This window comes from Phascolarctos cinereus, unplaced genomic scaffold (assembly GCF_003287225.1).
Source record: "Phascolarctos cinereus isolate Bilbo 61053 unplaced genomic scaffold, phaCin_HiC Scaffold_4;HRSCAF=312, whole genome shotgun sequence".
Classification (NCBI taxonomy): Eukaryota; Metazoa; Chordata; class Mammalia; order Diprotodontia; family Phascolarctidae; genus Phascolarctos; species Phascolarctos cinereus.
Genome location: NW_027555847.1, coordinates 83051271 through 83079205, shown reverse-complemented (window position 1 = coordinate 83079205; position 27935 = coordinate 83051271). Strand labels below are relative to the sequence as shown.

Sequence of the window (27935 nt, the reverse complement as noted above, 5' to 3'; positions counted from 1 at the left end):
TGAGGAGCAAGGCAGTAACTTTATTACGCAGTTCTCCCAGAACCAAAATTAAAGATATAGGTCTGACAGTTTTTAGATAAGGGTATGGGGAGGGGACATAGAGCAGCACAGAAAACAGAAGATGAGAGTAAAAGACAAGTCACTGACACAGTTGTCTTTAGGTTTAAACCTAATGTGGTGTAAAAGAAGGGGGTATGCTCACAAGGAAAATCAAGAGACAAAAAGTATGGTATAGAGAATTGTCAGAGCTGGAAGGGACCTTAGAGATCATCCAGCCTGACTCCTTTATTTCACAACTGGAGAAACTGAGGTTAAATGGTTCTCCTTTGGTCATGTGGCAGAAATGGAGCACAGTCAGGAACAGCATATATGGTAAGAGGCAGTGTAGCATAATGTGTCAAGCAAGCTGGAAGGCCTGGCTTCAAGTCTCACCTCCGACACACACTGGCCATGTGATCTTAGGCAAGTCCTTTGTTATAGGCCACAGAGAAGCTGCTGGTGTTGCATTGGTTAAGACAATTTCCTCACTATCCCTGTACCCCATAGGCAGAATTGGTGGCTTGGATCCAGTATTCTTTCTATAATGCTAAACTGCCTACCATATTGGTGAAGTTGGAAAAGTCCCAAAGTAGAGCAGCCAGGTGGGAAAATAACGTTGAGTTGAAATTAAAAGGTGAAAAGGGATAGAGAAGAAAGTAAAGCAGTAATCCTAGGCCTCAGCTCTGACTGTATAAGTAGCTAGTGGAGGTGAGAAATTAAGCACCAAAAAGCCTAGCTCTTCTACTCCTACCAGCATTTCTTTGAATTCTGGCCCATCCTGAGGTTCCAAGATCAGTCTCACAGATACACAGGATAGATTTTCCCATTTTAATGAACAATCTTAGTTTCCCACAAACAAAACACTCTGCTTGCTTCTCCTTGCAAACCTGGAGCCACTCTTTACAGCCTCCCCTGTCCTAGGCTAGAGCATACAGCTCTCCATCCACAGGCCACTGAAATGCGAAGAGCAGCCCTAGTAGAACAGTATATGCACAGAAACAAAATTATAAATACTATTAACCTCCCCAACCCCAGAGGTTTAGCATGGTAGTCTTCTACAGGTATCTTTCTGGAGAATTATATAACAGTTATAAAAAAATAAGAAACATACTCCAACGGCAAAGAGCATATTCTATATACAAGGTCCATCCCAACATAGAAAAATAAAATTCAAATATATGGCATATTTACAGGACTTATTCACAAGTGAAACAATGTGATATATTTAAAGAAACAGGCTTCCAAACCAAGATTTGGCAGAAAAGACTACATATGCTACATATGCTGTCCTCCTGCCTGATTAGAGTAGGCACTTAATAAATGCTTCTTGGCTTGACTAACCTCTCTAAAGTATGAGATGAGTACAGTTGTCAAAGACTGAGGCCCTACTTATAGAGTAGATTGTTCATTGGTGGTTGAAATGGCCTTAGCTACAGGCCCACTCTCATTCTTGCTTCTCCTTGGGGTAGTACCATTTTCTACCTTACACTTTCTCTTCTCCCCTTTTCCTGCCTTCTCTGTCTCCCACATTCACAGCAGGAAGGGGAGAATTGTCTAATTGACTCTGCCCTTGTCTCATCCCTTTTAGGTTGGTTCTTTTTGAAATCTAATGGGAGACAGAAGGTATATGGGTTTCAGGGAGAGGAGCAAACCTCCCCCCACCCCACTACTTTTTTTTTTTCCAAAGAGAAGGAAATGTCAGACCCATGGCTCTTTTATCCCCCCTCCATTTGCCCTTTTTCTGCATCACTGACTAGTTTGTTCATCCTCAGAATAAAAACAGTCTTTTCAACTTAATCCTCCCCCACTCCCCAACCCTAGGGCTGCATTACTCCTTCCATGGCTCTGTGTAGTATTTGTCCCAGACATAGACATCTTGTTCCAGGATTTAGAGTTCCTAACTTTTCCCTCTAAATTTGCATCTTTTAGAAAAAACCCTATTTAAGCTGTCTCTCACACCCCATGTCATCTTGGGAGCACTGCCCAGCAGAAGAGAGACCCAGGATAACAGCTGATAATAGCTTCTCCCAAAGCTCCTGAGAAGACTCTTTGGGCTAGTTATTGATGCCGACTCTCACTCTTGGAGAGGGCTTCTTTTTCTTTGTCATTACCCTACTATGGGTCTCACACTCTTTTCCTCTGAGATCCTAGGGCCTCTGTATTCCTTTGGCTCTCTGCCTACCAGTTCAGACTGTGAAATCTGTGACACCGAATTTGAATCTTTGCCTTGAAAAATGGAGACCCAGTATGAGGGATCAGACCCCAGGCTCTGGGAGAGAGGTCATATGCAACTCAGAGACTGATCGTCTCTCTAATCCACCCTAGTTCCATACATGTGCTTACACTTGAACCCCAGGTTACACACTCAGTGCTCCCACTTGTTCTCAGCCACCCCTTCCTCTACTACACCTAATGACATTTCTCTCATTTTCCCAGAAAAAAAGAATGGAAAACCAAAACCTACCTTCCCTCTACTCTATCCCTAACCCCCACATTTCCAGATCTTTCTGCCAGGAATTCCTGATCCTGGGGAATGGAGAACCTGAATTTTCTAGTTCACATTAGCCATTGCTACAGAAAACAATGCTAGAGCATAGAGAACTCCTAGTTGGGGGCAGGGGGGAGAGCTGAAGGAAGGAGCAGGAATTTGCCATCAGAAAACCAGGTAATCCCGATAATAGGGCAGCTTGGAGATTTTTCAGTCCATCGTCCCTGCAGACAACAGTTTTGACATGATCATCTGCTTGCACATCCCCAAGAAAGCTACTTCACAAGGCAGCCCACTTTCTTGTTGGTCAGTCTGTTATCAAATTAAAAATCTGAACTCCATCTCCCTGGCACTTCCACCCACTAATCCTAGTTCCAGCCTCTGGAGCTGCACAGAATAAGTATAATCCTTTTTCCACATGACAGTTCTTGAGATGTTTAAAAACAATGACCATGCTTCTTCTCTCCCTTGTCCCCAGTCCCTGCCCCCAAGCCTCCAGGTTAAACATCTCCAGTTCCTTTGGCTATTCTTCATGCAACAAGATTCTTCCCCTGCATATGCTCCACTTTGTCCATGTGCACTCTAAAATATAACACCCAGAGCTGAAAACAGTATTCCAGATGCTGACTAACCAGGGCAAAGGGCAGCAGAACTATTATATTCCTTGATCTCCTTTCTTCTGGGTACTTGAATTCTATTAATGCAAGCCCATATTGCATTAGCTTTTTTTTTTCTTTTTTGTAATATTGATGACTCATATTGAGCTGTGAGAACAGAACTGGGTCTTTCTTCTGCTGCCTGAAACTTGTCTCTTGCTGGCATCCAAATGGTGCCCCAATTATCAGAGGGAAAACAAGGACCAAGTGCCTCAGATAAAGCAGTTACTTCATTCTAATGGCACTCCTCAGGGATATGGAGAGCAGTGTGGGATCCCTGTACTCTCAACTTTGAAGCCTAGATTGCTAGGACTGAAGGGTATTTATTGTCCCATCTCTTCCACAAGCCTCAGCTATGAGGGAAGTGGATAAAAAGGCCAGTGATAGAAGCAAAGGTATATAATGGTGTGGTACAGTAGAAAAGGTTGCTGGCTCTGGATTCTAAGGACCTTGGTTCAAACCCTGACTTTTAATTTTGAGTAATTCACTTAATCCCTCTGGGCCTCAGTTTCCCTCATATATAGAATGAGGGATTGGATTAGATGGTCTGTACAGGTCCCTTTCAGCTCTAAATCTATGATATGTCTGGTATTGAGTCAAAACAAATTTCTCTACTCCCCCTCCCCCCGTCCCCATCTTCCAGGCTAGTCTCTACTGTCCCACCACCCACCTCGAGGAAGATTTGATTCCATTAATGGAAACTCATTGCTATGAGTTTTCCTATATTAAACAAGTATGGAAACATTTGGCCATGGACCTCCTTGCTGTCTTTGATTTTGTCCTCTTCCCCCAGACCTTGAACCCTGGGAGAGTCTCAGTGTCTTTTGTCCCACCTGCCACCACCTCAACATGAGACTGGTTCCTCTGGCCCAGGTACCCTAACAGTTGTTCAGAATGAGTATTGTTTTACAGGCTGAGAAAGAAAAACAAAACCGCCCTCATCTTTGGGCACAGCTGGAAATGTGTTTGGAAAACCAGGCCCCACCTCCCAAGGAGAACAAAGGCAGTGGAATATGAGCAGGCCTCTTGGGGCTTGGTGGTCCCTGGCGACACTGGCAGGAAGGGGTGCGGGCTGTGGCACAGAGGGTTAAGGGAAGGGGCCTCCCATCCTCATTAGAAGCCTGGGGATCTCCAGAACTCAAGCCCTGGATTCCTGCCTACTAGGCACTGGGAGGCCAGAGATTTATTTCCCTGTGAAAGATGGGGTGCTAGACTATGTGGTCAGTCTGTGCTCTGGACATCCCCGCCCCAGCTATACGTGTTGGGGAAGCAGAAAGCAGGGCAGCCCGGGAGGATTCCCTCTAGGGGAGCTGGGCAGTGCTGCTCCCCATCCCAGCTATCTCCTCCTCTCCTAGGTAGCTTCCACTTCGCGGGGAGTCCGATTGCGTTCCCCCTGGGCTCGGCTCTTCGCCTTCTTTCCCAGCTCGGTCCCCTGCCAGCTCTTGCCCTTGCTGTGTTTCCCCTTGCGTCGGTAACGGTCACTGCACCATACACGCTCACAGTACTCCTCTACGCGGGGCAGATTTGCATAGCCAATGAGCTGGAGGATGTCTTTGTACCACGCACGGGATGGGACTGAAGCCGAATTCCTGGGAGTAGATTCCTCTTCCCCATGCTCCCGGGGGAACAGGCCCTCCAGCTGTTCAGCTGCTATCACCTCCAGTGCCAGCCTGGCCACTGTCTGGACGAACCCGTGTTCCAGAGTCTTACATGAGTAAGTGCCCACATCAAGGCGATTAAGCCTCCGGAATAGCAGCCCGTGCTCTGTTTGTAGGATACGTTCATCTGTCTTCACCTGTTGGGAACAGGATCGGTGAGAAGGGTGGAAAGACATTATTTTTGCCTATAGAAATAGCAGATGTCCTTCCGAATCCATCACTAGTCCTGCTGCCTCCATGAAACCTTTCCCAACTACTCCAAGCCCACACTGATCTACATTACAACTACTCTTCCTCACAATTCCCGTAGCACTTTAAGTCACAGATTAATATTTAGCTAATTAATTATTCAAAATTATTCTTTGTTTAAATACTTAGTCGATTCATATTTAGTTGCTGGTCATTTCAGGTATTTTAGGCTTCTTTTTCCAAATCCGTAGCCTCGCATAGGGCTAATCCACAGCAGGTGTTCACACTCTTAGCTTCCCCACAAGACAGAGAAGACTCCTGCCCCAGTGACCTGACAGCCACTGATGTACCCCTATGTAATCGCCTGTGGTATTTCCCAGACTTTTCAAGAACCATGTTTCTGCAAAGAAAGATCCTGCCTTTATAAAGGCCTCACCCAGCCGCTCCTCTCAGTCCTCTTCCCAAAGCTCAGCCTTCTAAGTTCCACTCCTTACCCTCTGCCACCACTCCCTACAAATTTCTCACAGTGCCCTAATGTGCCAGCTGGCTCATCACTAACCCTCCCCCAATTCCCAAGCCCAGAGGTTCCCTTTTCTGTAATCAATCTGTCCTCTCCTCCCCTCTCCTCCCCCAGACCCTGTGAGAGCAGGCTCAGCTAGTCCTGGAATTGCTCCTTCATCCCACCCACGCCTGCCCCTCTGAGCACCAGACTGAAGCCCACTCAAGGGCCAGCAGGCTCTTCCGGATTTGCAGGGAGAGAAGAGGGGGTCAGGGCAGACAGCTGGGCTCCTGGCAGGAAACATCAGGACCAGGCAATGGAAAAACGCCAGGACCTGGAAGTCAGGGGCCCAGGCCTAGTATAGAAGGGGGATGGGTGGGTAGAGGGACTGGTAAGGGTGAGGAGAACCTTTTCAAAGGTCCTCCAAGCCTGGGACAGAGAGAAGGGAAAACCTGCTGGTGTGGTAAAGGATAAAGAACCTGTACACAGGAGGCCAGACCGTGAAGTTTGAGTATCTAGGAAGGGGGTTCCTAACCTGGGGGTCCTAAATGTGTTTTAATTTAATACCTATATTTTGGCATAATTGGTTTATGTCTATCTCCTATGTATTTTGCTTTAAACATTTAAAAACACTCTTCTGAGAAGGCATTTACAGGCTTCACCAGACTGCCAAAGGAGGTCATGACTCAAAAAAAGTTAAAAACTCCTTTATCTAGGGGCTGTTTGCTCCTGTACCCAGGAGAAAGACCTCCCTGATACTATAAGCAAACTGGGAGAGCAAGGAGTAGTTTACCTGTCTGATTTATGGAGAATAAAAGAATTCATTACCAGACAGGAGATAGAGCACATTACAAAATGCAAAATGGATAATTTTGATTACGTTAAATTGAAAAGTTTTTGCACAAACAAAGCCAATGCAACCAAGATTAGGAAGGAAGTAGAAAACTGGGAGAGAATTTTTACCACCAGTGTCTCTGATAAGGGCCTCGTTTCTAAAAAATATAGAGAATTAAGTCAAATTTATAAGAATACAAGTCATTCCCCAGTTGATAAATGGTCAAAGGATATGAACAGGCAGTTTTCAGATGAAGAAATTAAAGCCATCTATAGTTATATGAAAAAATACTCTAATTTACTATTGATTAGAGAAATGCAGATCAAAATGACTCTGAAGTACCAGGTACCACATCACATCTACCACTTTGGCCAACATGACAAAACAGGAAAATGATAAATGTTGAAGAAGATGTAGGAAAAGTGAAATACTAATGCATTGTTGGTAGAGTTCTGAAATGATCCAACCATTCTGGAGAGGAATTTGGAACTATGCCCAAAGGGCTATAAAAATGTACACACCCTTTGACCCAGCAATAGCACTTCTAGGGTTATATCCCAAAGAGATCATACAGATGGGAAAAGGACACACATGTACAAAAATATTTATAGCAGCTCTTTTTGTGGTGGCAAAGAATTGGAAATTAAGGGAATGCCCATCAATTGGGGAATGGCTGAACGAGTTGTGGTATATGAATATAATGGAATTATTATTGTGCTATAAGAAATGATGAGTAGGCAGACTTCAGAAAATCCTGGAAAAATTTGTATGGACTGATGCTGAGTGAAGTGAGCAGAACCAGGAGAACATTGTACACAGTAACAGCCACCTTGTGTAATGACTAATGTTGATAGACTTAGCCCTTCTCAGCAATGCAAGTATCTAAGACATCTCCAAAAGTCTCATGATGGAAAATGCTGTCCACATCCAAAGAAAGAACTGTGGAGTTTGAATGCAGATCGAAGCATGCTATTTGCTATTTTTTTCTTCTGTTGTATTTTGTTTCCTCTTTCTAGTGGTTCCTCCTATTGGTTCTAATACCTACTTACCATATCACTAATGTGAAAATATGTTTAAGAGGAATGTATATATATATAGCCTATATCAGATTGAGTGCCATCTTGGGGAGGGAGGCGGGAAGAGAGGGGGAGAAAAATCTAAAACTCAAAAGCTTATGGAAGTGATTGTTGATAAATCAAAATAAATTAACAAAAAAAATACAAATGTCAGAAGAAAAAAAAAAAGAAAGACCTCCCTGGGCCACTCCTACCCCCAACAGACACACACACACACACACACACAAGTTCCATCATGCCTCCACACCTTACTTACATGCTTGCTTCTCCCAGGGATGCCATTACCTTTCTACCTTTTCAAATCTTTCAGGGCTCAACTCAGGTCACACCTCAGTGAAACTTTCTCTGATGATTATGTTTCAGTCTACACTAATCTTCTTTTAAAAGTAACTTTACAGTGCTTACCAGCCTATCCCACATACTTCCATACTTAATTCTTTTGCTATTCCATAATTGTTTTTAAAATGTTGCCTTTCCTAACAAGTTTGTTTTCCTTGAGGGAAGGTATCATATTTTCTTCTCTTATTTTTTCCACATAGGGCTGAACACATAGAAGGAGCTCAGCAATTCATTCATTCATCCATCCAGGCATATTAAGCATCTACTGTGTGCCAAGCACAATGCTGAGCACAGGGTATACAAAGACAAGAACCAGCCTCTGCCCTCAGGAAGCTTACATTCCATTGAGGGAAAGCAATATGTATTCATTTAAGCAAATGCAAAGTAGATACAAAGTAAAGCAATTTTGAGGGGTGAAAACCAGGAACCTGGAGAGAAGGAAGGGCTCCAGAAAATATGTCTAGTAGAAAATGGCACTTAAGTTGAGTTTTAATGGTCATGAGGGATTCTGAGGGTTGAAGGAAGGCATGTATTTAGGCACGGATCACAGCCTGTACAAAGGTGTGGAGATAGGATGTTAAGTACTTGAGGAGCAGCAAGTAAGCTGTTTTGGCTGGCTGGCATATAGAGTGTAAGGGGGTGTGACGTGTGACAAGCCTAGAATGGTAGGAGGAAAGGAAGTGTGTGTGGTGGGGAGAGAGAGAGAGAGAGAGAGATGAGTGGTTGGGTGGAAGCCGTGCTTACCTGGTCATTCTGTTCGTCCTTGGGTCTCTGCACAAACCAGTGCACAGTGGCCTGGGGTGACTTGGGCCGGCATTCCAAGAAGGTGCTGTTGTGTTCTGTGCCATACACCACAGTGGCTTCCATACTCCCCATGACATCCCCTGGAAAGAGGCAACCGGGAGACTCAACCTGACTTGCTGAAGTTCCCAACCTAAGCCATTCCTCCTTGACCTTCAGCCTGTGAGATGAATCAAGAGTGCCCATCTTGCCTTCCCCCTGGAGATGGGCTTGGAAGTTAGAACCAATGGGAGCTCTTCATACTTTCCAAATCACTTTCACACTCATTCTCTCATTCTACCCTTATAATATACCTTCTGTGAGTTAGGCAAGGTGGCTGGCTGGTATCATTCCTATTGTAGAACAGGGAGGATAAGGCCCACGTAGAAGAAGTAACTTGTTCAGGGACACCTCGTTGCTGAGCTGGGACGGTGCAGCCAAACCTCTCTCCATTTACTAGGACTCTAAGCTACTTGAGAGCAGGGACTGTGTCAGTTTTGTTTTCGTATTACCAGTGCTTAGCTTGGTGCCTGGCACATATTACATGCCTTTTCAATGCATAAATTGACAGTGCTGAAGAGGGAAGAGAGCTATAATTTCAGGCTGAGACATCAGGCCCTCTTCCATATCTCTAAGTAGCAATCTCTGTTAGGTTTGGATGGAGAGGGCAGGATGACCACCCCCAGGAGATTCCCAGAGGAAGTAGTGGATCCTTCCCCACCCTCCAGGCTTCCACACATAGGTGCACACTCACCACTGTGGCTCTGGCCCAGGCATTGCAATACTGGGTTGCCGTGTCGGACGTCTTGCCTTCGGAATCGCCGTTTATTAGAACTGGGCTGGTATCGAGTGCAAGTATTGCCATCCCAAGCACAGTAGGGATCCCGGGCCAGGCAGCACTCTGCACAGGCATCACCATATGTCTCACACTGATGCAGCAGAAGCTGGGCCACGCCCAGTGGGGAGCCCACATACAGCTTTTGCTAGATTGGGATCAGACCGGGAAGCAGAGGAGTCAGGGCTCCTTGAAGCACTGTGACTTCAAAGAGCAGTGGAGTTAGGAGAGACATCACGTAGGGCTGGGGAGGCAGGAAAGGCTGTGGGGCTCCTGAGAGTCCATCCTCCTCCAGGAAGCCTTCCCAGACTGACAAATAGAAACCAATAGTTTTCTCATCCCATCCTCATGGCTTTTAACTTCTTTTGCTGCTTCCCACTCAAGACACGCACCCTCATCCTTCCCTCAAAATGGTAACGAGCCTGTGGGCTGCCTTATAGACAGATCCCACCATAAACAAACCTGATGTAGGAAAATCCAGATTTATACAAATTATAAATTGAAGGAGAGAGGAAAGGGAATTCTTTGTGAGAGACAGTGCTGTGGAACGGAAAGTGCACTGGATTTGGAGTCAGAAACTATTCTTGGGCACAGCACTTTCCTTATCTCGGTCTCAATTTCCACATCTATGAAAAAAAGTAAGTTGGCCTATACAATTTCTTGGCTTCCTTCTTATTCTATATCCCATGAGTGTGATTTGTGGTATGGCTCTTTAAGTAAGGTCCCCTAATTCCCTTAAAATATGGTTGGATAGACATGAATTTTAAGGACCTGCTTCCTCTCTGAAGCCTTATCAAAGCTCTGAAGGATCTCCGCCCTCCCTGCCCCAACTCCAACTCATCTGGGCCACACAACCCAGCATTTGGTCATACACAGCACATTTGTTCTTCGATGGTTTCTTGTCTATAAGTCTTTTCTTCCCAACTAGACTGTGGGTTCCAAGGCTGCAACATCAAAAGCTCAACGCGATACGAATTTTGGAAGGAAGAAAGAAAAGATAGAAGAGTTCAAGAGAAGGGTGAAAAGGCTAAGCCAAGGGGGAGGAGGAAGGAGCCAGAAAGAAGGAAAAAGAGGAGGGAAGAAGAAGAGGAGGGAGGAGAAGAAGGGGCGAGGTAAAAAGAGACAGAGAAGGAAAAATGTGGCTCTCACCCGTTTGACAGAGATCTCCATCTCGATGATGGGTGTGGGCACCTAGGGGCAGAGTGGAAGTTCAGCATTGGGACCGAGTCTCCACCCTCCCCTTTACTCCATTTCCTTAGTCCCCTAACCCAACCACGCAAGCTATCCCAGAGGGCTCTTCCTCAAAAGCTGGCTCCCAGCCTGGATTCAGATGAGCACTTCTGGCTTTTACAAGAGTCCTTCCTCCTCCAAGAGCCAAGCTCTTGAAGTGAAGGCCAAGCAGCCTTCTCCAGCTGTTGTATTTAGGAGAAAAGTCTCTGCTGCCAGCCAACCTCCTCCTTGCTGAACTCTGTTTAAGTCTTAGGCTAAGGGCAGTGTAATTTAGTTAAATATTGAGGTTGTCATCTCCCCAGGTCCCTAATTCCTCCATTTTTAATTAGCTTGTTTTAACCTACCACTCTGCCTCTAGTGTATACCTCATCTTCCTATAAACACATCTAACCCCTCCCCAACACAGACTGCTCAAAGATACCATAGTAATATAATGCCTTACTGCTCCTCAGTCTCTTCCACTGAATTATCATCTGTGCTTGGCCCCTAACTGTGGCTCTTTCCCAAGGTTCTGTGCTGAGCCCTTTTCTCTCTCTATGCTCTCCTAGGCTTATTAGCAACCATGAGTTTAGTCATCATTTCTATGCCGATACCTCCCAAACATAGATAGCCAAACTTTCTTGACATCTCTACTGGGATCTCCCATGAGTATATCAAAGTCAAACACATCCGACATGGAGCTTATCTTTCCCCACTAATTTGTCCCTCTAGCAAACTCCTGTGATTTTGTTGAGGGTTCATCTTTCCAGTCACCCAGGTTCACATGCTCAGAGACATGGTCAACTCTTCCCTTTCCTTCACTTGCCAAATACAAATCAGTTACCAAGCCTTGCCAATGCTCCACAACATCCCTCATTTACATGCCTGGTGCTAGGCATCCCATCCTCCCCTTCCATGCCTTTCTGTAGGCTGTCCCCCATGACAGCTCTGGAATACTCTCCTTTCCCATCTCTGTCTCTTAGATTCTTAGCTCAGATACTACCTCTTGCCCACCTTGCCCAATTGCCTCAGTCCTTAGTGCTCTCACCCACCTTAAATTATCTTCTATTTATATGTTGGATCCCCAAATAAAGCAGAAACTACTTTGTGTCTTTTTTTCACTAAGTTCTAACATGATGCCTCAGAGTTTGTCGTGTTATTCAGTCATTTTCAGTTGTGTCTGACTCTCCATGACTCCATTTGGGGTTTTCTTGACAAAGATATTGGAGTGGTTTGCCATTTCTTTCTCCAGCTCATTTGACAGATGAGGAAACTGAGGCAAACAGCATTAAATGATTTACCCAGAGTCATGTAGCTAGTGTCTGAGGCCAGATTTGAACTCGGGTCTTCCAGACTCCACTGTGCCACCTAACTGCCAATAGTCTTCATTTTATTAAAATCTTTCTTAAACCATGCCACCTAGAGCTAGACACAATCTCCTAAATGTGGCCTGAGCAAGGAAGGATACAATGGGCCTAGCCCTGGGCACCATGCCTAAGGCCTCATTCACTCTTTTGGCTGCCATAACATCCTGTTGACTAATATAAAGCTCCTAGTTCACTAAAATCCTTGTGACTTTTCCAGAGAAACTTCTATCTAGCCGTCTACTAGGTGGCACAGTAGACAGAGAGCCTAGTCTGGAGTCAGGACTTCAGTTCAAGTCCAACCTCAGACACTTACTAGCTATGTGACCCTGGACAAGTCATTTAACCCTGTTTGCCTCTGTTTCTTCATCTATAAAATGAACTGGAGAAGGAAATGGCAAAAACCACTCCAGTATCTCTGCCAAGAAAACCCCAAATGGGGTCACAAAGAGTCAGACACAACTGAAAAACAACAAAGCCACAAGCTAGTATTGATTTGATGTGAAATAAAGTTGATGTTTTTGAACTGGGAGTGTCACTTTCTAGGTCTCAATTTGCTGAGCTGTAAAATGAAGGAATAAGACTGCCCTCCAAGGTCCCTTCCAGCCCCAAATTTAAGAGTCTATGATGAATTTGCATTTATCCCTATTAAATTTCACCTTATTATATTTGGGCCATCATTTTAGCCAGCCAAGGTCTTTTTGGATCCTTACAGATATCCAGTGCAATAATGACTCCTAGTTTTGGGTCATTTTCAAATCTGATGAGCAGCCCTTCATTCAAATCATTGATAAAAATGTTAAATAGCGTGGACCGAGGACAGGTCCCTGGGGCACTCAACTACAGGCCTTCTTCCAAAGTGATATCCAGCTTTTAGTGACTGTTCCTTGGTTCTGGTCATTCAACCAGCCAGTGCAATCATTTAATCTCATCTCTCCATCTTGACCACATGAATAACAAGAGAGACTTTATCAAATGTTTTGCTAATGCTTAGATAAACTGTATCAACAACATACCAGGGACCCATCAGAACAGGAGTCAGGAAGACCTGAGTTCAAATCCAGTTTCAAACTCTTACTCTTTTTATGACCACTTAACCTCTATCTGCCTCTATTTCCTCATCTGCAAGATAGGGATAATAATAGCACCTAAATCACAGGGTTGTTGTGAGGACAAAATGAGATAATGATTGTAAAATGCTTTGCAAATCTCTAAGCACTATATAAATGCTAGCTATTATTATCATCCTGTTTTAAAAAGGAAATGAGGTTAATTCGCACCACCAGTTCTTGATAAACTCCTGCTGGCTCTTTATGATAGCACTTCCATTTCTAAAAGTTCACTAACCGTCCCTTTAATAATGTTTCTAGACCACTTTCCCCTCCTCTTCCTTCACCTTTCTTTCAATGGATTCATTCTTGGGTGACATAAAACCAAAAATCCATTGATACACATAAGATTTTTTAAAATATTATAGAATTTCACCAGAAGTCAAAGCCAAGTTCTCTAGCCTTTAGTTTGTAGATTCCGCTCTCTTCCCATTAAAAAAAAAATGGCACATTTGTCCTTCTCTAGGCAGCCTAGATGCCAGGATCTTCTAGCTCTTCCATTCTACAATGATCCTGAGAATAGTGTCCCCAGCACCTCCCTGAGGCTAACCCTACCCTATCTACAACTCACCTTAAACACCTGCAGCTCTTCCAGGATTGCCTCCTCAGGCTCCGCAGATTTTCCGGTCTGGAAAGCTATGACCTTGAGTACAGAGCCCACATCTGAGAAGCAAGAGTAGAAGAGTGAGGGGAAGAGGAGGGAACAGGATAGAAAGGTTCAAAGCTTGCAAGAACCCCAGCATGGGCCTCAGCACCCAGTACTGTAGAGGACCAGATGATGCTGAGGGTGTGGTCATTGTGGCACTTAAACCATCCATTTTGGATCATTTAGCAGTCTTCTTTGGTAGAGTCAGTCTGGTTCAGAGTATGTCCTACCACTCCTCACCTACCTCCCACTTTTACTTGTCCCTCCATCACAAGCTAATGTTCTCATACTCATCTCAGAGGAAGACAAGGGATCTGAGAGTTCGGGGGAAGGGATCGTGGGCCAGGCATCAGGTAACATGGATTTTGGGTCCTAGTTTAATCATCAGCTTGCTCTGTGAGGCCCATTCCCTCTCTGAGCATTAGTTGATAAAGTGCCCTCTAAGGTCCTTCTGGGTCTGATCGTCTTTGATATGTTCATTTATAGTGAGACACTGGAGATTTGATGTGCTTTTACAACAATGTGTAGGCCAAAGGAATAACTTGTTAATAGTGGGATTTTAGGCAACAGAAGAAATGTTTAGGGATGTGATCAGCAATACCAACTCTGGTGGAAAGGGAAAGTTCAAGGGAGGGGGGGTCTCAGGCCACTTACCTGTGCCCAGGAAGATGACATCATAGGCCCCATCCTCAGCCTCTACTTGGTCTACCACAATCTGGAGAAGTCGATAGGGCAGGTGAGTCTTGATGAGGATGGGACGACCATGCCGGGGCAGCACAGATTGGAACATGAGTGGGTGGGCCCGGGTGAACTGCAGTACATCATCTGGGTAGTCCTTGGTGCTGCCAAAGGGCCGGCCAGGCTGGGTTGTGGTCTTACTGGGGCACTGTGGGGCCAAGAGTCGGAAGAATGGGTGGTGGGACCAGAAAGCAAACGGACATGAGCCAAGGAAGGGGAGGGCAGAGAGAACAGGAGGAAAAAAAAATGAGATGACTTCTTGTCTCCCCAACTGTCTCCCTGACGTGAACTTCCCCCTCAACCCTGAGGTTCTTCCCCTTCCCTCTCCTTTCATTGTGGGTATTGGGAAAGCAATATGACAAATAGATAGCCTTCTCCTTCAAAGTCAGCCATACTGTCTAGTGAGTATGGAGCCCAGGCTCTGTTCAGGGAGTAGGGTTAGGGTGGAGCAGGGTTTGGAGCCTAGGACTGTCTCCAAGGAGTGCAAGACCCAGGGCCATACTGGGAGGGTTGAGGGTCCAAGACAAGTGCCAGAAAGTAGGGAGCCTAGTACTATACCTAAGATTGTTTGGGACCCAGAACCAAATTCCAAGAGTGCAGGAGCAATTTGCCATCCCCCCCTCAGCCTTCCTTTCTTTTCACTTCCCTCTCTCTTCTCATCCTCCCTCTCCCTTGTTGCCCACAGACCTCAACTCACCACCCCTGGCCGAGGGAAGGGCACCTTGCCCCCATAGGGTCCCCATTGGTGCTGGGGACCATCCCTGTGGGCAAAGGGTCCATTGAAAACCTCCCAGATGTCAGCCATGCGGTACACACAGACGGCAAAGCCCTGGAATACAGCACTGCCAAAGAAATACACCAGTGAGTCACTCAGGTAGTCACTCTTGAAGCTTGGGTAGAGAGGGTACTTACTGAGGATGTGGAAGGGTCATAAGAGAGGGAAGATGAGAGGTCCCAAGATGGAAGAGGAGAAGCTAAGAAGGCTGCAGTCCTAGAGGATTGTAGAGAGATGACAAACTAATCAACAAGCATTTATTAAGTGCTTACTATGTGCAAGGGAGACAGAGACAGAGAAGTCTTATAAAGAGGAAAAGACTGCTGGATTTGGGCTTCAACCCCAGCATACTGGAGGAAACTGAGAGCTGTCACTTACCACTCTGAGCCTCCATTCTTTATCTTTAAAATGAAAGGGTTAGATAATGGCAGGGACTCCAAGGTCCCTTCCAGGTCTAAATCTTATGATTCAGAGGGACACAAAGAAAAGGACGAAGGGACAGAGATAGACCCAGAGACAAAGAAACATTGGGGTACAGAGATGGGAGGATGGGTGCAGAAGGGGCAGCATCTTACCTGAGCGTGCTGAATAACGCGTAGACCTCTGGACTCTTCCCGTCCTTGGGCAACAGCAAGAACACATCCTCTGGGAGGTGAACATAGCTGGATCACAATCCACACTGAGCCCCTCCCAGACCAACCCACCAAGCCATTTTCCTCCAGGCCTCTGCCCTCCATAGATGCTCTGCCCCTGCTCTCCTGCTTACCCAGTTGGTCAAAGTAGGTGTCAGCACCGCCAGGGGTAGGCACAGAACAGATGAGCCTGGCCTTCAGAAATGTGCTCCATTTGTTCACCAGTACCCTCTGGCCCCCAGCATCATTCTGGGAAAGGGAAGGCAGGGTCACTCCAGAGGTAGGACCCAGGCCAGGAAGCCCAGAGCCCTTGGGGAATCTGAGATAGGATAGGCAGGGTCATTCCAGGGGTGGACCCCTCAGACAACCTGGTATGACAGATGGGCAAAGCCCAGCCTACCCCATGCCCTTAACCCATGTTGCAGAGACAAATGATGGGAACCTGGGAGGTAGCTCAGAAACCTAGGATCTCTCCCTGACCCCAACCTGGATGCCTGGATCTTCATTTCCCCTTTTAAAACTGGAGGGAGGGGGAAAAAAACCTTGCCCATACTCCTGGGAAGAGGAAGCCAACATGGGTAGGAGTTAGGGGTATTGCTTCCTAGGGTTTTACCTCGTTAGTCCCTGCCCATCCAAACATCCCCAGCCTGGTTCTCACCACGCAGATGCGGCCCACGCGGCTGACAGTAGCCCGGCCAGAGCCCCCATCGGGCAGGGTAACTGCCTCCGAGAAGAAAAAGTAGACCTTGTCATTGTCCCGGTCAGTGTTGTCAGGGATAAGGGCAGCGCCCACAAACCTGGGGTCTGCAGGGGGAGAGGGTAGAGAGTTTGAGGGGGAAGCTTTCATGGGGAGCAGTACCTCATCTGATAGATGTTGGCTTGCGAGGCATGGGAAACCATGGCTGGGCCTGCCCACAGTACTGAAGGCACCCAATCCTGAGGACAGATGGGAGGTGGACTTCTTCCACTCCTGCTTCTCCCTTTCCCCCAGATACTCTAGTCCTTCCTCCTCTGGCCAGTCCCCAACTCCGTTGTTGAGCTATCCACACGGGGCCTCACCATGAAGGAGGCTCTGGTCAGTGTCCGAGCGAAGGGCAGGCCGGGCACCACCACTACGGAAGATTACAGCTTCTCGGCCCAGGAAGTCAGCAGTGAGGCCTGTGTACAGCTCTCCACCTGGGAAAGATGAAGAGTCAGGGGTGAGGGCACTGGGAGCCAAGGTGGGTGTGCTAAGGGGAGGGGCTTCCAAATCTGCTTCTCTACCTCACCCTCCCCTCCTGGACCAGGCCCATTGCTCCCCTCACACCCAGGCACTGTCCACAGCTACTTCTTACAGGTGCCCAACCTATCAGCTCTATTTATACTAATGACCTTCCCATTGTCCACTTCTAGACTGTAGCTCAGGTCATGTTCCTCAGGGTGGGCCCACTAAATACCTTTCCCTCCCCCATATTTCACCCCTGGCCCTTTCCCCTCCCCCAGCCCTTCATTTCTGTGCTCAGGGACAATGGAGGAGATAGAAGTAGAACCAGACCCTGTCCTCAGGGAGCTCACAGTATGGTTAGATACAAGCCTTAAGCAACAAACAGTAGAAGCAAGTTAAAAGATCCCACCTAAGTGCACTATTTCTGTCCTTGGAATGACCCTGAACCCAGGACATTCTTCCCTTTGTCTCACATTACCCAGAACTCCTTCTCTCTGCCCCCAAATGTCCATCCCCTGCTTCTGCTATTAGCTCTTCCCTCAGGTTGTGACCACGTCCCCATTCCACCAGGAGTCACCCACCGACAAAGGTGCTGGAAAAAGGTCTGTCAGGCTCATGTGGGCAGCGTCCCCGTCCACCTTCCACGCTGGCCCGGTCCAGGTTGAACACGTGCTGAGGGGTGGCAAAGGAATGGGACGGGATGGCTTTGTGAATCCCAGCCCTTTTCCCACACCCTGCCCAGCCCTCCCCATCTTCCCTCCCTCCTCTTCTCTCAGGGGGACAAGATCCTTAGAGGCCTTGAGGAGTCTAGCTAGCTCCTGGTCCCTTGCTGTAATCATCCAGAAGGTCACCAGGGTTCAGGCTGCTTTTGTGGAATCAGAAGGAGTTCTTGGAGTGGGGTCAGGGGGGAGGGTTGTCTTAGATCTCTTCCTACTCATCCACCACCCCCTCTCCAGGCACAAAGCCTTCCCTTCAGGGTCACCACCATCACACTCCCTCATGCCCCAGGGCTGAGTACTTCCCTTCATCTTCTACTCAATGGGGAGCCTTCAAGTAGGGTCAAACCCTGAAGCCAGGGCAAAGGAGGCGTGAGGAATGCCATTCCATTAGGGCCCCTGCCCAGCAGAGTTCCCAGCATAAGGCCCTTTGCCCCTGGGCCCAGAGCCAGGTGCTCCCTGCTCACCTCCCCCCGATGGCCCACAGTGATGAGGGCACACATAGGCTGGAAGGCTCCGGTGCCACAGGCCAGCAGATGGGTTCTGTTGTAGGGGTGTAGCACTCGAACGTAGTTGGCACATTCAGTCTGGAGGGGAAACCAATAGAAGGATGAGGCCCGGGGAGGGGCAAGGAAGCCATTGTCCATCCCCTCAACTCAAGTCAGCATAGTAAGAGGGTCAAGCGTCCTGAGGCTCAGCTCCTTCAGATCCACTGGAGCTCGGTCACTAGCTGACTGGCTGCTGGTTTGGAATGACCCAGTTGACCTTTTCCTACAGGTCAAAGTACTGGCTCCTCAGCCTGGCACTCAGGCTGAGATTTGGCCTCCAAATCTACCTTTCCAGCCCTCTTTCTCACCCCATTCATAACTACTGTGCAGTCAAACTGGATTATTCCCCATGCCCTGCACTAGTTTGATATAGTAGATAGGGCACTGAGCTTGGAGTTAGGAAGACTTAGGTTCAGATCCCACCCTGATGCTTATTAGCAGTGTGACTGAGCAAGTCACTTAACCACTCTGTGCCTCACTTTCCTCACCTGTAAAAATTTGTGGTTTGGACTTGGCCTACAAAGTCCCTTTCAGATCTAGAGCTATGACCTTGTGACCTTTGCTCACACTGTTCCCTTTTGCCTGGAATTCTATCTTTCCATTTTTGGCCCAATCCTACCCTTCCTTCAAGGCCCAGATCAACTGTCCCTTCCTCCCTGAAGCCTTTCCTGGTTCTCCCAGACCCTTCTGAATTCTGTCTTTCTGAAACTCTACAATACTTTGTCCATACCTCTATTATGGCCCTTATCACCCCCTGCCTTATGTCGGTTATACGTCCTTGTTCCCCACCCCACCCCTAGGCTCGGAGCTCCAAGGGAACAAAGATTAGGTTTTATTTGTTTTTGTCTCAAGCCCAGCCCTTAGCACAGCTCCTACCCACTATATGGATTTAATGAATGTTGTCGGGGGCAGGTGTATGGTTGTGCATGTTGGACTGGGGTTGGGATTGTGCCCACTCCAAACAGCCTCTCTGTTGTCCATTGTCCTAGGATAGACATCTAGGAGGTTGTATTTCACTGGCCTCTGCCTGGCCTGAGACAGCCTGAGAGCAGGCTGGTTCACAATCCCCTACAATCTCTAAATTCCTCCAGATTGCCCTTCTCTCCTCCATTGCCCTCCCCCCCTAGTCTGGCCCATTGTCTTCCTTGACCCAGCAGGAAGGAAGTTAGGTCTCCTATTGCTCTGAGTTGCTGGTTCCTAAATTGGCAAAGAAAAGAGGGAACGGGGGCTCTGGGTCCTTACTCACCCCTCATGGAGGCCTGGTCTAGAGACCATCAGCACCTATTTGAGGGACAGTGTGACCAGGAGTCAGGCAGTAGCCCCTTTATAAGTGTTTGAAAGCCAGGCTTCAGTCTACACTGTCTTCCAACCCCCCAACACACATACCTGTTGTGCTGTGATTGGCCAAGAGCCAATCTATCTCATCTGAGTACATTTTTAAAAAATACATGCTGGGATTTACATCCCCTCCACCACTGCCCCACGTGTGGGATACTAGGTTCTCCTTGGGATGCCAAAGCAGCATGTAAATCTCCTCTGCATCCCTTTCCAGAAAGGGAAACCAAGGCAGGGCTTTAACTGTGCCTCAGTGACCTTAGAATCAGGCTGTACCAACTTGGAGAACCATCTCTGGGAACCTAAGGCCTGACAATTTGCTTCACCATCACTTACCAAGGGATCTCTGCCTTTCAGGATGCATTCTTCCTTCTGGCCAGGTTGAGGAGGCCACAAGATCTGTGAACACATACAGTATTGGGCTATGGGCTAAGGGAAGGGAGGGAAGAATCGGGGGGAAATCCCTTTCTAACATTTGGGAAAGGAATAGTAGGAACTTGGGACCTCACATCATGCTTGAGGTGGGAGTTGGGGTGGGAGTGGGAGAGTGAGATAGCAGGGAGAGAATGGATGGGAAGCCCTCCATCTGATCCTATGGTATGGTATCGTATGGTATGAATTCAAGAACGTTCTATCCCCTCTTTGGACCTCAATTTCTCCATTTGTAAAATGAGAGTGTGGCACTAGAAGCTCTGTAAGGTGCCTCCCAATAAATCAACAAGCATTTATTAAGCGCCTACTATGTGTCAGGCGCTCTAATTTAATTTTCAGATTCTGTGGATAATCACAGGGGAAAGGATGGCTCTTTTGACCTAGCCCTAAAGCCCAGGCTCCTGCCTTACCTCCTTGGGGTCAGGCCCTGCGTGGTCCAATCGCAGGGAGTAGAGGGTGTCCCGTCCACCCAGAAAGAGCCGGTCCCGATACTCATCTAGGTATAGAGCCCTTAGATCCAATTTACCCCGAGGGCCCAGGAAGAGGGTAGAGCGGTTAGTGGCCAGAAGATCTGTAGAGCAGACATGGGGAAAGGAGACATTATGCCCAGTCCAGACCCTCTTCCCAGCCCTTCCCTTCAGTATCAGATTGCCTGGCTCCTCAACTCCCACCTCATCCTCCAGGCAGAACTGTAACTAGGCGTCTTCTTACCTGGGGGCACAAAGGACAGTCAGACTGCATATGCAGGCAGCCCAGACCATCCCCTACCTCACCTCATCTGCCAGCCTGTCACAGCCGGATCCCTTGCTCTGCTCTAGGGCCCGCCTTCTTCCCAACCCCCATGGATACTCCGAGGTGGTGAGTTCCAAACTACCTCAGGAAAGCAGAGTGCCTCCACGTCAGCATCCTGGGCAAAAGTCCCAACTGTCCCACCCTAATTTTGGCCTTATCTTTCTTCCCTCCGCCTCCTGTCCCCACTCGTCTCTGGGAATGAGAAAGGAAGGTAGTTCGTTTATGCTAGGGAGTCAGGCTAGACAAGCCAAAATCACTTATTCCACACCGGAGTCTGCTTAGACAGGGAGATGGGTAAGAAGTCACAACGCTGAAGTACCAAGCACCTAAGAACCTATACACATCCCACATGACCACCCAAGGCAAACTGGGCACTATGATCTTGCCATTACCACAGGGACCTGCCCTCTCTGCTCCCTCCATACTCACCTCCAGGCAAAATTTTAAAAAAAAGAAATACACAATTTCTGCCTTTGCTCCTAGGGTCTGGCACACTTCACACCCAGCCTGGTCTCCTCAGCTTTCTTCCTGATGGGCTTAGATAACCACCAAGGAATTGCAATCAATCACGTTCTTCCTAGCAGTCCAAGTGTCAGTGAGAGCTGGGGAGGGACACATACACACACACACACACACACACACACACACACACACACACACACACACAAATTGCTGCATCTCTCTCCAATTTTCAATCAGTTTTCCTCTGGGACCACTCATCATCACAGGGACTTTTTAGTCCCAAACATCCCTACCAGGACACTGCTTCCCCAGTTACAAAGTCAGTTCCTTGAGGGTAGACACCATCTTGTTTATCCCCAATGCTTACTACAGTGCCTTACATTCAGTAAGTGCTTAATAAAAAACTTTTTCATTCTTCCATTCCCTTCTGGCTCCAAGGCTTGCTTCCTAATCTCCTGACACCCAAGATGAAGACAGGGAAGGAGCCCAAGAATCCGAGTTCGTTTCAATAAACTTCAAGGCAAATAAGCCCCAAAATGTTTGAGCTAGAAGGGCCTTCAGAGACCCTCAAGTCCAATTGTTCAGAGGAGAGGACTAAGGCTTAGAGATCTAGAAGAGATCTCAGAGACCATGTAGTCCAAACCCTGCCCATTTAATAGATGAGGAAACTGAGGCTCAGAGAGGGTCAGTGATTTGCCCATGGCCATATAGGTAACAGCAGAGGCAGAATTTGAACCCAAGCCCTTTGACCCCAAAGCCAATGCCATTCCCACTGGACAATGTGGCTTCTCTGGGCCTGTGACTTTCTGAGGGATGAGGCATTTTCTATTCAATTTTTAAGGTGATGAGAAAACTAATTGTATACATTAGGTATCTGTCATCTTCTGACTTTCAGTAGAGGGAAGATGGATAGTTAGCCAAGAGAGACAATGTGCCATAATCGCTTTTCTGGGCCTCCACTTTCTCACCTACCTGTCCCTTATCCTGGTACTAAGTAGCTTTATTCTTCCAAAGGTCTAATTTCCTTCTCAAGGTGGATGATCTTTGCATTTATTTCTTTTGCTTTCTGAATAAACCACAGGGAAAAAAAGCACTTTTGTTTGGTGAAGTCTGGAGGCTGTGGAGATAGATGGCAGAAAGGACAGAGGGACAGGACAAAAGGAACCAGATCGAGCTACCTAGTTCTTGGTGGCCGCAGCATGAGCGGTCAGCGTGGCCAGCACATGTCAGGGGGCCAAGAAAGCCTGGAGCCTCTAGGAGCTGGAGTCCAAAGAGCAGGGACATTGAATAACGTTGGGAATATTAACACTGAAGGCTGCATGTGCACGTGCTTTTCTTTGACAAGGCAAAACACCTACCCTGGGGTACCCAGGAAACTCATACACATCTCCAAGGTCCAAGCCCAGGGCTAGATTCTTCAGTCATGCCCAAGGTCACAGGACTCAGCCCTAGATCTCCTAACCCCTAGTTCAGGGCACATTCATTCAGTAAACACTGATTAACTATCTACTGTATGAAGAACACTTCGGTAAGGACTGAGGAAAGTCTAACGTTTCAATTAAGACATAGTCTGTACCACATGGGTCAAGGGGACCTGGCTGGAAGATTGGGCTGGGCTGGTCCTCCAACAATGCCAGGTCCGGTGCAGTCTGGACCTATCTTGACCATACTTGAGTGATCACTCTATCTGTCTGTGTCTCTCTCTGTCTTTCTGTCTCTGTCTCTTTCTCTCTCTGTCTCTGTTACACGCACACACACACACACACACACACACACACACACACAGAGGCAGGAGCAGGCTATGAATTCTAGACATCAGTAGGGTCCAGAGGGGGTTTCCTGCCCAGTTGTTTAATGTCTCCATCCTGACCTCCCTCCCCTCCTCCTTGGCTCCTGTCTCTGGCCCCATTGCCCTCCAGGGACCAGAGAAAGGCATTGGCAATAGGATCCCCTACCTCTGCGTCCCTTACTTCCCCCGCCCCTTCCATCCAGCAGCTTGTCCCACTGACCATCTGGAAAAACTCCTCTGCTTGCCAGTATCAGTCTGGCTTGGAAGCAGCGACTTCACGTGTCATCTGCAGCTCCAGAGACTAGTTCCCCACACAGCCTAAATTCCCAATCCCATCCTCGCTCTTCCTGTCCACCTTTCAATTATCCCCTCTTGGCAATTCCCCTCCCTTCCTGAACCTTCCCCCACAAATGTCATCCTCCCGTCATGTCCCCAGCCTCTCCCGCTACCAAACCCCAGCCTCTCTTTCATGTCATAGGCCAGCCTCTTCTCCATATTTCACCCCTCTATCACAGCCCCATCTTTATGTCATGTCACATGTCGGCCTCTTCTTCAATTTATGCTCTGCTCAATCACATCCCAATCTTCAGATCATCCCAACGCCTGGCCTCTCCCCTGTATCACTTCCTAAATTGCATCTCATCAGAAAAGAAAAAAGAATCATAGAAACAAGTTCCAGAAAACATCAGAGTCAATCATATGGGTCCTGGGGGAGGCCAGCATGACTGAGCCAAGGCTGGAGTCCGGATGAGGTCTGGCAGCTGATGAAAGGTACAGGGGAGAGAGCAGCTGGACGGCACACGGTCACGCCAGGAGCCACAATGGCTTGGCCAGCTGCAGCCACGGACCAGCCCCGGTGCACCTGGTCATTTATACAACCCAGAGTCTGTCCCCCATTCAGAATCCTTCGAAAACCCTGACAGGCCCTGACTAAACTCACATAAACCACACTCCTTACATCTTGGAGAGAAGCTATGAATGGTCTTTGGTTATCTTTCTGCTCTTAGCGTTCTGTCTCAGTCTTAGTTCTCATTAATAGCAGGTACCATGCCTTCCCCTCACGGGGAGCTCTCTGAGGACAGCTCCATAGGGCCCCCTCAGAAGAAGTACTCAGTGGTTTATAGAACCTGGGGCTGGAAAGACCCTCATAGCCCAGCTAGTTCCCCCCCCCATTCAGAAATCAGAAGGCAGACCCAATCACCTCCCCCTCCAATAAACTCCAGTGGCTCATTACCTCTAGGATCAGATAGAATATCCTTTGTTTGGCAATCTGCCCCCTTCTTATCTTTCTAGTCTTCTTGAATTTTATTCCCCTCCTTGAATTATCCCAGTCAGGTCCTCCACCCTTGCGACTGTTCCCTGGCTGACCCCTCTGAAGCCTATTGACATCTCTGGCTTCCTTAAAAACTCAGCTCCAACTCCACCTTCCCAAAGAGGCCTTTCCCATTACTGCCAATGCTGGTGCTTATCTGAGATCGCCTTCCATAGGTCTCATATGCCCTCTTGGCAAGAGTGCCCTAGCTCTGCATTTTTTATTTCTCCTGTCCTTCCATCCAGCAACTTGTCCCTCTGAACATTTGGAAAAACACAGCGGTTACACGTTTCTCTGTGTTTTTTGCCTTTCTTTGTATTTCTAGGGCTTGGTGTAGTGGCCTCGAGGCCACATGTGGCCCTCTAGGTCCTCAAGGGCAGCCCTTTGACTGAATCCAAACTTCACAGAACAAATCCCCTTAATAAAAGGATTTGGTCTGTGAAACTTGGACTCAGTCAAAAGGCTGCACCTAAGGACCTACACGGCCACAGGTGGCCTTGAGGCTGCAGGTTCCCCACTCCTGGGTAGCACCTGGCATACAATAAGTGCTTAATAAATGCTTTTTGACTATATGACTTGCCCAACGTCATATAGGTAATGAGTGGCAGATTCAGAATTTGAACCCAGCACCTAATTCCAGATCAAAGCCTCTTTCACCCTACTGAGGGCAGTATAGAGTCTGAAGGAGGCCCTGTCTCTTCTTTCCTTGTTCCTTCTATCGAGGTCAACTACACCTAAATCCTGGGACCCTGCCTGGGCCTGGGCCCTGTGCCAGCCAGTTTGCTCTCAGAAGAAAGCAGAATGTGGTCTGGGCTTATCTCAGAGTCCCCAGGGGCCCTGGGCCCCAGATAAGGCTCTGAGGGATGGGGGGGAATGACTTTGTGCCCTTGAGGAGGCCAGAGACTGGCACTATTCTTGGCTCTTGCCTCTGGTTCTGTGACTTCAGGACTGGCTGGCCTAGACACAGGACTTTAAACCCTTCTGGGCTCCTGGTGGCCAGGACAGGAGCCAGGGCTTCTGCGGACAAGCCCTTCCTGTCTTTGGGCCTTTTTCTTCACCTGTAAAATGAAATTCAACTTAAGATGGTTGTTGAGGTCCCTTTTCTCTCTGACATGCTAAGTCTATGAAAGTAGACTGACAGCAACTTCATCTAGACTTTCCAGGAATTTTGTGGGAAATCAGCCATTTTTTTATCCTCACAGACCCAGAGAACCCAGAATCCTGTTTGGCTGCTCCATGGGAGATTCGGGGTTACATTGATTACGGAACAGGCTGGGACTAAGGGCTCAGAAGGAGGCCCCAGAGAACCTGGCCCAGAAGAGAGCAGAAGGAAGGTGATGCTCAGAGGGAAGATGGGAGCAGGAAGGGTCTCTCTGAGTAGGCGTGGAGGGGGTAGGTATCACTAATTTTCCTTCTGTCGGCTCTCCTAGCTTGTGGGAGAGTCTGGGCTCCAGAGGAAGCACCCAAGCTGGATTTGGGCTCCTTTCTGACTTGCTGAAGGCTATATGCTCCCATTCTCACCTCAGCCCCTTTCCCTCAGGCCTGAGTGGCCTCTGAAAGCCCCATTCAAATGGTTCCCCTCATCCATGAGCACAAATGTCCCCTCCCCACCATTCTATTTGAGGGCACAGTATCATGTTTAGAGGCAGCTGGATTCCTGTCCCTCCCTATGTGTCTGAAATCCTCAGCTACAGACCCCCAGCGCAAGGAGTGTCTGAATAGCCTAAACTGATAAGCGTCTGGGCCCTCCAGCTTTGGGTGACAATGTCAGTCCCTTAGCACTTGATTGGCAGCCTGGTAAAGCCCGTTGCATTTGGTGAACAAAGAACCTGGGTTCAAACCCCACCTCTTCTACTTTCTGTGTGACCTTGAAAGGTCATTTCACCTTCCTCTCAGTTCCCTCATCTGTAAAATGGGAATCCTGATAATTAAACAGCCTGCTCACCTATTGTAAGGAAATTATTTTGCAAATCTTCAAGTGTTTGGCAAAATGGGGGTCAGGGGTGTCACCACTCTTAGGGACTTTCAAGTCATTCATGTTTCAATTTATTAACAGAAATGATTTTGTGGGAGAGTTTTTGAAATGGCCCATAAATAAAAGTCTTTGCGGCTGACAACTCACGGAGTAAAAAGTTATGAATTTGATCCAAATGGCATTTTGTTGGATTTCCCAAGTGTGTGTGTCCTTGGAGCGTCTGGGTATAGGATCGTATTGCTTGAGCTAAGGAAGGGACCTTAGAAGGTTTCTAGTTCAACCCTTTCATTTTACAGATGAGGAAACTGTGGCCCAGAGGGGAAGTGACTGGACCAAGGTCACACAGAAATTAAGTGGCAGAGTCTGGATTTGAACTGGGGTCCTCTGAGTCCAAATCCAGTGCTTTTTCCACCGTGCTGCTGCCCACAAGGGGTTTGAGTGCCTGAGGGGTGAGTTCAGAAGGCTGTGGGTATCTGGGAGATGAGAGTGCACCCCTTAGGCGGTGGATACTCAGAGGAAGGGGGCTGTCCGGGAGACGGGACTGCTCAAGTGGGCAGGCATGTGTGCCTGGGTGGATGTGGGTCAGCAGAACCCAGAGTCTTACCTCTGTAGGAAAGCTGTAACCGGGGCATTCTGCTCTTGCCGGCTCCCAGGGTGACCAGCAGACTCCCCAGCAGCCAGTGGGCAGCCAGCGCTGGGAGGCCCATCCTGCCCTGAGGAGCTGTCTGTCCCGATGCTGCCCGGCTCCCTGCCTCGAATCCTGCCCAACCGCGGGAAGCCCGGGCGGCTGAACTGATCTGAGCTTGCTTGGAGGTCTGAGTCTGCAGTCTTCCTCCCAGGCACGGAGTCTCGGCTTTCAGCTTGGGAGGAGCTGCGTTGGCAAGCAACATCAGCCCCTTTATAAAGGATCTTGGCCCCACCCAGCTTCTCTGAAGAGCCTGTGGGGAGGGGACTGAAGGAAGGGCCGGGGGAGACAAATTGGCTTTGCCCTGTGGTCTCCTGCCTCACCAACCTGACCACTTCGGAAGGGATAGCAATCGTTATTGTCTTATACCGTCTTAGGTCAGGAGCAGTGTGGTACAACTGCAAGAGCCCTAGGCTGGGAGGCAGAAGACCTGAGTTCCAGTCCTACCTCTATTAGGAAAGGGCAGTACAACCTTGGATAAGCCCCTTCCCCTCCCTGGGCCTCAGTTCCGCACTTAGCCAGTCAGTGAACCCGAACACTCACTGTCTTACTTCTCCAGGAGGCATGGAGAATTGGGGGGCACGGAGTAGTATTTTTGTTATTTGTCCTTTGCTCTCAGAGAGGACCGTGACATCAGGGAGGTGATGGCATGCCATGCAAATGAATTGGATTTAAGTGAGGAAGGGCTGTGCAAAGTCACCAGCCTTACTTTCTAGTGAGAGATGAAAGAGGACCTGAAATCAGGGTTCCTGGGGCTATGGGGGCTACAATGAGTCGGGGGGCACAGAGTCCTAGGTTGGGAGTAAGCACACCTGGGA

The 27935-nt window shown here is 48.0% G+C and overlaps 1 protein-coding gene across 1 annotated transcript; it reads right to left on the bottom strand.

The window, feature by feature from the left end:
- Positions 1-27337, bottom strand: SEMA3G (semaphorin 3G). The gene is made up of 16 exons (XM_020971574.2): positions 27037-27337; positions 20513-20673; positions 20007-20069; positions 18255-18374; positions 17653-17743; positions 16927-17043; positions 16526-16671; positions 16002-16116; positions 15811-15880; positions 15158-15302; positions 14377-14608; positions 13648-13739; positions 10544-10585; positions 9314-9542; positions 8524-8663; positions 1-4978 (listed from the first exon to the last, which is right to left on the bottom strand). The coding sequence occupies exons 1-16, from the start codon at positions 27320-27322 to the stop codon at positions 4535-4537; spliced, it is 2493 nt and encodes an 830-aa protein (XP_020827233.1). The 5' UTR covers positions 27323-27337; the 3' UTR covers positions 1-4534.
- Positions 27338-27935: the final 598 nt, after the last annotated feature.

Excerpts from the sequence above, each read along its gene's own strand:
- SEMA3G (XM_020971574.2), bottom strand. The coding sequence starts at position 27,322 with ATGTTGCTTGCCAACGCAGCTCCTCCCAAGCTGAAAGCCGAGACTCCG. Across the intron at positions 17,744-18,254 it reads CTGTGGGCCATCGGGGGGAG|CACGTGTTCAACCTGGACCG; the intron begins GTGAGCAGGGAG and ends GCCACCCCTCAG. Across the intron at positions 4,979-8,523 it reads AGGACGAACAGAATGACCAG|GTGAAGACAGATGAACGTAT; the intron begins GTAAGCACGGCT and ends TGTTCCCAACAG.